The sequence below is a fragment of the Eucalyptus grandis genome, chromosome 5 (genome assembly GCF_016545825.1).
Source record: "Eucalyptus grandis isolate ANBG69807.140 chromosome 5, ASM1654582v1, whole genome shotgun sequence".
Classification (NCBI taxonomy): Eukaryota; Viridiplantae; Streptophyta; class Magnoliopsida; order Myrtales; family Myrtaceae; genus Eucalyptus; species Eucalyptus grandis.
The window spans coordinates 33582348-33595109 of NC_052616.1; the positions used below are offsets into that span (position 1 = coordinate 33582348).

Sequence of the window (12762 nt, forward strand, 5' to 3'; positions counted from 1 at the left end):
ATTTAGCTTTCCATCTAATAAAGGAACTTTGGTCTCATTCAGTAGATCACAAGTGAAATTCTCATTCATAAACTCTGTAAAATCTGGAAGTTCACCGAGTTTCTCAAGATCAAGTGGCTTCCTAATTTTTTCTTTCATGGTGTTGAAATTCTGCATCAGTAATGCATTTGTCCTCAAATATAGATAATCGTCCATCACTGCAGGCATGAATGGCTCCCTCTTCTCAGTTTGAGCACGGAAAATCTGCCTGCAGAACGAAGTGCTGCAGGGTTGGCTTAGGATTCGAATTGCGTACTTCCTCAATACAGGAAGGACATAACCGCAAGAGTTCCACCAGTCACCTTCATATGCAACACTATCAGTATACAATTTTCACATTGAAAACAAATAAAATATGAAATTAAATTAACACGGTTAATTGATTAAAGAACAGATGCTTACAGGGGTGAGATGTTCGTAACACTGTCTTTGCGAACAAGTTTGGCAGTTTGTCACGATAGCAAAGCATTTCTTCCTTAAAATTTTCCTTTTCTTCAACACCTACCAATATTTTCAACATGAAATCCATGCCATCTTTCATCGCATCATTTTCTATGAACTTCTTGCCACACATGTAAGCAGGGTTGAGAAAAGCAGCAGCAGCATATAATGGATGACTAATATCATCCCGCCAAACCTCGAACATCTCCCATAAAGTCTGATATTTAGGAACATTAGTCTCATATATTTGTCTAATAGCCTCATCTGCCATTTCCACAGCTGCATACAAGAACCCAAAAGTAGCGCTGTAGCCATCAACTAGACAGAGTACTCGAAATATTGGTTCCAGAGCACGCAAGACTTCTCTCCCTTCACTCCAAAATTCAGAACTGCGAATGATTTCACCCACTTCTATGCCTGATTCATCCTTTTCAAAACCCAACGAAAGCCACTCGGGTGATGAAACAAAAAATCGCAGTTCAGTTTCAAGTCTCATGATTGATTGAAGCATATAATAGTCAGAGTAAAATTCTATCATTGATGATTGTTGCAACCCTACGTAGTCTGTGAACTGCTTCATCGATGATAAGACGCCGTCATGCTCTTGAGTGACAACTGCTCTTGCTTGATCAAATGCGTTTCGAATCCATAATATATCTTCATATATTTTCTTGAACAAATGTTGTGTTTTATAGGCAACGCATGTAGTCTTGTACACATAGGGATCGTCGTCATTTGGCATACTTTCAAAAAAATATTTATCATTTCCGGCTATGTGCTGCACGGCGTTGTTGGCCCCAATTTCTTGAGTGACAAAATATGAAATCTCGTCCACCAAATCTAAGGTTGACTCATCACTGGGGATTTCCAACGCATTCAATAGGACCACCCCTTCAATTGAATAAGCAAAGATATACATGAAGGATCTCTTCTCACCCTGCCAAACATTATTGATGAGCGTGCAGCCAGTTCTAACCCATGATTTCTTCACATTTGCCACATACTCTCCAATTTCCTTTTGCAAATCAGGCACTAACTTTGTTTTGACAACCGAACAACATGGCAACTTATAATGAGAGCCATGTTTAGCCACAGCATTCACAAAGTCAATGAAGGATGGCCTCTGCACAATGTTGACATCAACACCATTAAAGAGGATGAACTTAGCGAGCAATTGATCCGGCATAACGCCATCCTTACTGATAAGCATTTTTGGCAAAGTCTCCTCGGTCTTAACTGAAAGGGCTTCAGCCTTGGCTCTCTTGTGAGGATTAGCAGAAATTGCTTCAGCAGCGGCACCTCGAACATCTTCAGAGACCTCGGTGCATATGTCTATACCACCACCTCTAATCCCAGATAAATGCGACTTAAGTCTTGAAACACCGCCGGGAAATGTTTTGTGGCAGAAATTGCACGTAAATTTGCCATCTTCTTGCTTTGCATGATCCCAAAATTGATCTCTCTTTCTAACCATGTCTACTTCCTCAGCCTATATACACAAAAGAAGAGCAATTAATTGTTTTCCCACGGACGTGAATGAAGTTGTTGATAGTCACATTATTGACAACACCAAGAACTATAACCCACGACTTCCAATCTATGCAAGTAGGTTTTAAGGTTTAGCGGCCACATACTCCCTTAACATCTTCACTGAGCAATAATTAAACCCCTTGCAATGAAATATCATGCAATTGACATTCACGCTAAAGTCCCTCTTTCATCAAAGTAAGGGAGTTTCACCAGAATTGTCCGTGGGTCGACAAGACCTAAGCAAGCTTTTTTTACCACGACTAGTATACACACATATTGCTATGAGAGCTCCCAATCATAACACTAATATCTAAGCTGACCTTCAATTGAACAGAAATAAAATATTAAGTATCTTGACAGATGAATGAAATCCATTGTTTTGAGATCAAACTCAATAAGAATTGCTAACTTTATATATATATGTATGTGTGTGTGTGTATTCTGGGATATTCAGAAGAATGGAATAGACAAATTAGTCAAAGGCCACTTTACTCAACAATTGTGAAAATCGAGGGGTATTTATACCCAAGAGACCCAGCTATCTTGGAAATAATAAACAAATAAAGCCCTCGAGATCAAATAATATCTCTAACAAGAAATTATCTACTATCCATGATTTTACTTCAACGCTGTACACTAGCATGCTTCCTGAGAGCAATACAGAGTACCTAGAATAGCAACTGTCCCTTCAGAAATGCCCAGAACCTGTTAATCGTCGCTCATATTCACATACACGGAAGTTGAGAGAGAGAGAGAGAGAGAGAATGTGACCTGATTATAGCACGAAGAAGACGCAGAGGGGATCGATATTTCTCGCGAGGCGTGAAGCCTGAAGAGGGAAGAGCGACCAAATCACGAACTTACGCTGAATCGGAAGCAGAGGGAAGCGAAATCTCTCGCGCGGTGCGGCACGTGGAGTATGAAGAATGACCAAATCACAACTTATGCAGTGTTGGGGAGAACGAGAGGAAGGTTGCATAGGTGCTTGAATTTTACCTGTTTATATAGGTGCCTTTTTCTTCTTTTTTTCTTGGGGTGTTGTTCTGTGGGTCAATTTTCTGTTTCTTTGCCTTTTCCCGCGGTCTTTGTCTAATTGGCAGGGGCACGTTTCTTTGACTTGCAGGTGTGCGTACGCGAATTATTGCAAAAAACAAAAGTACGCGTTCTTATCAAAGATACGTGTTTTACGCTTAGTTAATTGTCATGAGTCCGAGAAAATGACATGGTGTGTTCCAGTACATAAATAGAACAATTACGGTTCGAACATTATTAGGGCAATAAGTTGAAGGGCACATTTAAATCCAAAACTTGTATAGCTGATTCCTAAAAGATTAATTTGCTAATTAGTTTTTCGAACTTTCATACATTTATTTCATTTGAAATGGTTAGTCAATAGAAAAATATTTTTGACTAAAAGGAGACATAAAAATTAGGAAAATATATTCTTGATCATTGGATTTGAACAGATTCTTAAAAGGCTCAAGAGGAAAAAATATATGGAAGATCTGTCTTGTGAGAGATCTCATATTCTTTTTCTTTTCTGTTCTTTTTTGGAGTGTTGCTCTGTGTTCAATGTTCTGCTTTTTGCTTTTTGCTTTTTTCCGACGGTCTGCCTTAAATTGGCAGCGCACGTTTCTTTGATTTGCACGCGCGCCTACGCGAATTATTGCGAAAACAAAAGTACGCGTTCTTTTCAAACATACGTCCTTTACGTTTTATTTAATTGTTATGTCCTAGGGAAAGTTATGGTGTCTACAGTACATAAAAGAGAATAATTGCAGTCCGAGTAGTATTAGGGCAACATGTTGAAAAGGGCACATTTAAATCCACAGCTTGTATAGCTACTTCCTAGAGGATTGGTTGCTATTTAAATTTCCAAACTTTCATGCATTTGTTTTGATCGAAATGGTTAGTTGATGAAAAATATTTTTGTCTAAGGAAAACACATACATAAATTAGGAAATATAATCTCCGTTATGAATTAAGGATACTGAACATAAAAGCATTTCCCGACAAAAACTCATCAGCTTCGGTTTTACACGCTTTTCCACAAACCACCAAATAAAACAAAACTAACAATTTAAAATCCATGGAAAGCATTTCTTTTATCAAGAAATTTATTGTGAAACAAATGCACCATAATTACCTTTCATCTTTGCATTTTTGAATGAGGAAAAACACCAAATCTACTTTCAATTTTCAGATTGATAGATGAAAACTTGTTGGCAAGTTCATGGCTTCTTGTAAGGCCATCCATCCCTATCCAATTTTAGCTAAGTATAACAAATTTCTAACGTGAGTTCGATAAAACTTACTCCATTGAATATATATTCCTCTTTCTAATTCCTATGAAAAAATACATCTTTTAAATCAAGAGTCTATCAAGAAGCATAAACAAAAATACAATTACATCCATATAGGATTAGTCCAAGTAGGAATCAAACCTTTTACAAAAGAAGGCTTGAATACATCCATTCTCTTAGTTTTATGAGATTCACATCTCTTAAACTATGATGAATCCATTCTTGATACTATAGAGACAAGTCTCTACAAATGACCAATACATTTTGACTGTTACCCTAATTTCTCAGTATCTCTTAAGGATAAGAATATTCTTAGAGCCCTTACACTCCAAAGAAAAATCCATAATTACAAAGTAGTAGATGGATTAACTTCCAACATACTTGGCTAGTATTTTTCAAAGACAACTTCCCAAGATAAAACCTACCGAACTACTTTTACTCTTGGTGGGATCTTTTTGGTCCTCTAGAGATAATACTACACCCCACAATCAAACAAGGATACCAAATATTCCGTTAATACTTCATACCAACTCCACATGATACAAGGTTCCCATGTCTTATGCACTTTTTCATAATATTCAAAATCTCATGGGTAATGACATGGGAATTCGAATATAATACATCTACCAAACCCGGTGTACCTTCACTTGTTCGAAAATACAAGACAAAATGGCATTAAATGAAGGCACCAAAATAACCAAAATAAACCTCAGACTGATAAGAAAATTTTTAAAGACATTAAATGCTACTCTTGTGGTAGAAAATGTCATATATCAAAATATTGTAGAATATTTCCGCATCTTTCAATACATGTAATTTTCAGTTTATATTGTACAAGTTCATACCACCTTCATTGTTGGTTTTTGTTTGTGCATACTTTTACTTTACATCTTATATGTTACTTTTGCTCTTTATATTATCTTTAATTCACAAGATTTTATTTAGTCTTTTACATGTTTAGAACTATATACTTTTTCTTAATCCTAGTCTTAAGTATACAGTTACTTTTTGATATTATACATACATTCTCAGAAACTCTTAGACTAGCAAACAACAACAAACGTAGATGTTTAGATTAATCTTCTCTTAGATCTGTTAATCTCTTATACTTCATTGTTCTCTTATATAGTACTCCGATCCTATATATTACTTGTAGATGAAATGTAACTAGCCACATAAATTTGTTATATTTCATGCTAGGTTTTATCGAAAAATTAGGCTTCATTCGTTTAACAGAAAATAACTTTCAGCAAAACGTTTTCGAATTCTTCGATATTCGTTTCATGGAAAATAAATTGGTTGGGAAAACATTTTCTATCAACGGAATTTTTTTTTCTAAAATATGGAAAAATATTTTTCACTTTTCAAAAACGGGAAAACATTTTCCGTATATTCTTTCATCTCACTTGCTTTCACAAAACACCTTTTCCTTTTATATTTTTCTTTTTCATGTTTTCTTTTTTTAATTATTTTTAAAATTATTTTTAATCTTTTTCTTTTTACTTTTTCCTTTTCTTTTTCTTCTTCATTGGTTGGTGGTCCATAAACAAGCTCGAGCCACACTTGACACCGGTGAGCTCGAGCCCCGCCCGAACGTCAACAAGGCTATGGTAATGTTGGGCAAGGCTCAAGCTCGGCTGCCCAATGAAGAAGGAAAAGGAAAGGAAAAGAAAAAAAAAAATAATTAAAATAATTAAAAACTAGATTTAAAAAATTATAATAAAAAATTTATTAAAAGGGGTGCGTGGAGGAAAAGATTTTACTTATCGAACAATGGAAGATATTTTCTATTTCTTTTCAAGTTTCAGCCAAACACCAGCAAAAATGATTATTTTCTTAGAAGATAACTCCCTAGAAACGCCACATTTTCTGCAAAACGAATGGAGGCTTTTATACTTCAATGGCCAATTTTGTCTTCCGAACGAACTTATTATATTGTATGAAAAGGTAATATCAACATAGAAAATTTGCTAACCATTGAAAGGTCTAAGATTAATTTTTCTAGTTTTAAGTTACTCATCACATGAAAGAATACTAGCTATCAGTAGGCACAAGTTTTTCAATTGGAAAAAGTGCCACACAAATGGAAATTCAAATACATGATTTGAAAATGTGAAGCAAACGAATGACTCTATGCTAAAAAAAATTTGAACTTGCATGTATCCAGGATTCAAATATGGACATCATCGACGCATTGGTCAAATCATTTAAATTGAAGGGAATTATTGACACTTGAATTTTTACCGACAAATCGAATATACATTTTTCATAAAAAAGAATAAAATAAAATAAAATGAAGTAAAGAACATACTTAAATGGACCAACAATTAACGAATAAAGATTAAGAGAAAAAGAGAGAAAGTAATAAAAAAAAAAAGGGGCTTCAAATTCAATTCGGTCAATACGGAGAGGGCCTGATCTAATCACTTGGACTTGGTCCAATTCGCGCAGCCCACTAATTCATATTTACGGCCTGTTAGTCCAGTTCATGTCCGCTTCAGTGGGCTTGCCCGGTCATTCAGTTTATCTCAGTGCTGCCTCTCCTCTCCCTCTCTCTCTCTCTCTCTCTCTTGCTACCCCGGGAGCGAAGCGAGCAATCCAGATTGAAGTGGAGGTCAAGCGGATGGAGGTGACGAACGGAATAGCGATTCCTCTCTCTCATCTAACCAACCGGATTCCCTTATAAAGAAACGGAATTCATGCTCGAGTTCTGGACAATTCTTGGATGGTTATCCTCTTCCATCGCCTTCTGATGTCCTCGCCACCGCCGGTCAACGCCAATGACCGCTCCTCATCTTGCTCTGTCGAGCATTGTATATTGGTCGAGACGTTCGAAGCAGTTCATTCTCTTGTGAAGCTCTTTCGTGGCTATTGATTTTCAACGGAGAGACTTCCTGGACTTCCTCTTGTTAGTTGAGCAACCCATCGTGACCGGTACGCGCTCCTCACTAAGGTAAATTATCGATGCTTTGTTTCGGTTGTTCTTCACGCATAACAGAGGCCGAGACTTTAGGTGTGTTTTGTACGAAAATAAGCTTTACTTGAGTTATGTTTCTAATTTGTCTATTTTTTTCTATCAGATAAATTGTTTGAATTTGGTTTCCTTCGTCCAGTAGTTGTCCGTGTTGCAGCTCCTTGACTTCTAAGTTTCAGTTTAATTCAATAGCCGAGAATCAATCATACGAAATAAGTTTGAATCCGATGTGTTCTGTCGATCCCAAATGAAACTGAGTTTGATTTCAATGTTCAAATTGTCATTTCTGAATTAAAGCATGTTCTGTTCATGATTTCCTGATTGATTTTTGCTGGATTAATGTTGAATTCTGAACGTAAGAGTTTGTAGTGCTTTTTACTGTGGATGAATGCTAATTGTCTTTGCATACCATGAATGAACAAAAACGGGAGTTTGTGCGTAAAAGAAATGGAGGGAGCTTAACACATAATAATATCATTAGCTCTGGAAGGCATGGGCGTGGCAATAGGATGAAGAAGAGGATGTTTGATTCTTCCCACTGCCGTCGCACCGAAGCCCTACTGCCGCGCCTACACCAGCATCCGACGCTTACCTCACTGTGATCAGTCCTCTGCTCGGGCATCCGCAATATCTCTGCCATGCCTCCGCCACCGCCGCCTCGCCGGACTTGCCCCTGACGCACAGCAGCATCGCCACCGCGCTCGACGCCGTGGTCGCGTTCATGCCTCCACCTGAGCCCCGCTCCGAAAGCGCCTCTGCCGACGCCACCGCCAACACCCCCATCACTGCTTGCCACCGCACCGGAGCCCCTCCCTCAGCCGACGCCGTATCCGCACCACTACACGACTAGCAGCCCAAACCACATCCGATCCCCGCGTCGCTCGTCGCTGTCCTTCCTGCATTCCCCGTTTAGGTAGTTTGTTTTGTTTTCATTTTACTTTATTTTATCCATTCCTTTATTTTTCAAGTTTTCTTATTATTAAGTTAGAATATGGTTTGTCAATATTAATATTTGTGCATTTTGTAAGCATTATCCGCTAGAATTTTTGTCTGGAATTAATATAATTATTAATTTAATCCAAGAGACATCGGATTATTTTTTTAATTATACTAATTTTTGGGCTTTTGGTAGAATTTTAATGGTTAAATCATTATAATTATTAATTTGATCTGTAAGACTTCGGATCAGACTTTTAAATTATTTTGATCTATTTGTCGTGATAATTAGGGTTAGGATAATCGTTAATTTGACCTGTGAGACAACATGTTATTTTTTCGATTATTTTAATCCTTTATTTTGTTGATAGCTTAGATTTAATATTTATTTAATAATTACTTATCTTTAAAAAAACAAAAAAAATCAGAAAATCAAAAAAATCAAAATTTTGCATGAGCATATATGTTTGGTAAATCAGACATTTAGGTTTAGTAAATTAGAATTTTCTTAGAATTACATTTTTAGGATTGCATTTTTAGAAATAAGTTAGGGTTGAACCTAAATAAATTCTTTAGGGTTTTAGATAGTGTTCGCACATTTTAATTATCTCATTTTTCAAAAAAATAATTTTCTAAGAAAGGATAGGGGTTAAGTCAAATTAACCCCTAGAATAAATTAGAAAATTATCCCTTTTTAGATGGATTAAGTAGGGTTTTCATAAATTCTAAACTTCAATAAAAAAATACAAAAATACTAGATGCATGTTAACTAGTTCGCATAATAGGATCATTTAATCAGAATCTGTTCATTAGTGAAGTTAGGTCATGAAGTGCATAATAACTAGTTTGCATAATAGGCCCATTTAATTAGAATTTGCATATTAATAAGATTAAGTCATGTAGTTAAAAATGCATTTTTTTTAGAAAAGAATTCTATTTTCAAGAAAACCCAAAAGAATTGTTTGCTTTGTGTGATGCAATTTATTTATTGAATGTTTGAGCATCCGTGTGGTCACCATACTTGCATGATAGTAATTTAGGTTAAAATAAATCAGTTGCTTGCAAAAACATTTTTGAAATTAAAAAGAAATGGTACCGAAAGGGCATTAGAGAAATCTAGTGTAACAAAGTTCCCGTACCCTTAATCTCTGGTTCATATGAGTAAAATAATCCTCCCATTATTTTACTTAGGTGTCTAATCGACCTACCATAAACTGTTTAGTGACGACTCCTAGTTAATAACCTTTTGCATGTTAAATGTTTGAACCTTAAGTCGTGAATTGGTATGGGCTTGGGAGAGCCTGAGCCAAGTTTAAAGACTTAGTAGTTCATTAACCTAGTTTTAGGTGGTGCACCCGAAATTTAGGTCGCGACAACAAACAACATGTATTGATATTCTTTGACCCCTCTGTCTTTGTCGGTGGCCCTGCTGAGCATATGGATTGATGGTAGGTCATTCTGGACTTTTGGATGGTGCTATGGATGCCGTTACTAAGTTGATCTTCTTTGATCTATGGCGTTTGCCGTGCTATGTTTGCCGATTGTTTTGGCTGGTGTTGTTGTGTTTGTTCTAGTTCTTTTTTCTCGGCTCCCTTTCCACTCATTCTGCTTTTGCACTATGAGTGAAAGTTTTTGGTGCCGATTTTTGTATAGCTAGCTCTCCCTTAATATATTCTTACCTTTACCGAAAAAAAAAATTGTATTATTTGATTGATTGATTGAGTGGTCTTTCACAAAGAATACAACTCTGGTATTTATATGAAAAATAATACATAAAAGGTCACTAAGAATTGAAACATGTTTTGCGTGGGTCTATCATTTAATGGCACTTATCTATGAATAGTTATGAAATCTGATATTATCAACTTCACTACTTGATAGTTACATGCAACGTTCCTCCCCGTCGACCGAGTCGGTGTTCTTTACTCTTCAACTCTTCACTCCAACACTCAACCTTTTTTCGTTGACATCTCTATTGATCAAAATTAGGCCATTTTGTTGACCGACTGTACTATATGGATTAAATGCTTCCAACAATTAGTGTAATCTTCTGCTCCTGTTGTCAATTTCTGTAGCTTCCATCAATGAAGTTGCTGGTCAAAACACTTGGCCATTTTTCGGTGTTAATAATTACGTAATCTACATAAGTTCAAATTGACACCAAATTTGGTAAAGTGCTTTCTATATCAGCAAAATAAAATCGTTTTATGTTTGCAATTTTAATGCCCATATAGGTTCTGACTGTGCAATCTTCTCCCTTCGCATTAAAAAAAATTGCCTCCCTACATGATTCTACCTCGATTTTAAACTTCCACGGTTCTTTTCCCTTTTTCTTTTCTCAATCTTTTTCTTATTGTGATTGTTTCTCTTGTTTTTATTGTTTGAATGGAATTGTCCATATACAAACAATTTGACGAATCAATTAATTGGATGATAAAAGAGTTCGATATTGATGAAGTTAAAATTGATTGCTAAAAAGTACATGAAGAAATTGCAAAAGCAGCACGGATGTGGACTTAGTCTTAGACAATGTCCAAGCATTGCTAAAAGAATATGTCGTAAGGTGTTCATCAAATATAACCCAAACATTTCCTTAATTACGGCTATTTTCATATAATCAGGTCTTTAAATTATTAAACGACTATATAATCAGTATGACAACGATATATTGGTGAGACGACGATGATCATTGACTGGGCGAGCGAGAGCAGAGCAAGTGAAGTCTGAGCTTTTGGAGGGTTGCAGAGCTCTGCCCAGAATGGCAGAGCATTTGCAAAGCATCACATCGCTTGATGTCATATGGTTTTCGGATTCCTTCTCCTTCCATTCACATGCCAATCAAATGGCAGAGTTCCTCTGCGTCTAGAGTACATCAGCCTCTTGCCCAATTGCCTCAACCACCACATCTTCTCCTTCTTGCCCACTAGAGACGTCGTCATGACTCGCATATTGTCAAACAGGTGGCCGATCCTCTGGAACACCGTCCCGAATCTTTCCACGTCAAATTGGCAGGGCACGTTCTGTTCATTAGCAGGCGTACGTATGTGAAGGGTTGTGAAACTAACGTCCGCGTTCTTTTGAAAGTTGCGTCTCTTGCGTTCGTTTCGTTGATTTCGTGTCCGAGGAAAATATATGGCGCGCTGCCAGTGGCACGCGTTTTAGCTTTCCAACAGTCTTGAGCTATATTTCTCCTGTTCACACTCATTTATCTTCCATATGCAACCAAACCAATGCTCGGACAACTTCATCCAATTGTAACCAGCTGCAATAAGTTTCTCGCGCGAGTCAAAAAGTTTTTGATATGTCCATGCATACAAAATTATTTTGATATATATAAAAACTTGAATTACTTGTCACACATCAACATTACTTTTAATGAAAAGCTACTAGCCTCGTCATTTTTTTTTTTCCTGATGCTAAAATTTGTTTGAGAAAGGTCAGTTTTTATGTTGTTTAGGGCGAGGGGTTCCCTACTTTATTGGTGTGAAAAGTTTATATCAACCTAGAGAATTTGCAAACTATCGAGAGGTCGAAGATTAATTTTCGGACTTACTCATCACATAAAAGAATACTAGTTATCAGTAGGCACATGCTTTTTCAATAAGAAAAAAATACAAAGCAGATGGGAATTTGAACATGTGAATTGAATACGCAAAGCCAACGAGTGATGCTATGCAAAAAGCAATTTGCAGAAATAGGTACCTACGATTGCAAATGTGATCCACTGGAATGGCATCGTGCACAAACGTTGATAACCATTTGCCTTATTACATCTGATATGTGACAGCATAATATAATTGGTCATCTCTTTCTGCTGCTCCTTGAGTGGCCTTCTCATGATTGTCATCATGCTTTGATTTGGTTTTACTTTCTTAACTGTTCTTCAATAAGATGTCTTGGAAGATCAATTACCTTGCATTGACCTTCGCTTGACGCTCCACCAATGGCTGAAGACTCAACATTTTCATTTCAAATTTGCGATATTGGATTGAGGATGCCAGCAGCATTCTCTATCTCTTGTTGATTTTTAGTTCATCCCATGAAAGGTTCCTCATATCAATGAACAAGAGTCCCATCACGCATGCCCGAAAAGAATATTCACTAGAATGGGTGAAGTGCCTGTCGAACGGACAAACTAGTCCAATCCACAAAGGGTTGAAGCGTCTCCTTTATACTATGTGCAAATCCTATGAATAATTCTCGTAAGCAATATATCAAATATACTGGAAGAGAAAATTACGTTTTAAAGTAAAGACAAACAACATGTTTTATTTTATTGATTGAGTGGTCTTTCACAAAGAATACAACTCTGGTATTTATATGAAAAATTATACATAAACGGTCACTAAGAATTTAAACCTGTTTTACGTGGCTCTACCATTTAGTGGCACTTATCTACAAACGGTTGCAAAATCCGAGGTTATCTACTTCACTACTTGATAGTTACATCCCGCATTCCTCCCTGCTGACTGAGTCAGTGAACTTTATTCGTCGACTCTTCACTCCAACACTTCACCGTTTTTCGTTGACATCGATCAA

General features: G+C 36.7%; 1 protein-coding gene across 1 annotated transcript; it reads right to left on the bottom strand.

Annotated features, from left to right (window-relative positions):
• Nucleotides 1-299: 299 nt before the first annotated feature.
• On the bottom strand, nt 300-1954 carry LOC104446843. The gene is made up of 2 exons (XM_039313619.1): nt 442-1954; nt 300-355 (listed from the first exon to the last, which is right to left on the bottom strand). The coding sequence occupies exons 1-2, from the start codon at nt 1952-1954 to the stop codon at nt 300-302; spliced, it is 1569 nt and encodes a 522-aa protein (XP_039169553.1).
• Nucleotides 1955-12762: the final 10808 nt, after the last annotated feature.

Coding starts and splice junctions, on each gene's coding strand:
- LOC104446843 (XM_039313619.1), bottom strand. CDS start 1,954: ATGGTTAGAAAGAGAGATCAATTTTGGGATCATGCAAAGCAAGAAGAT. Junction 356..441: donor GTTACGAACATCTCACCCCT/GTAAGCATCTGT, acceptor GTATACTGATAG/TGTTGCATATGAAGGTGACT.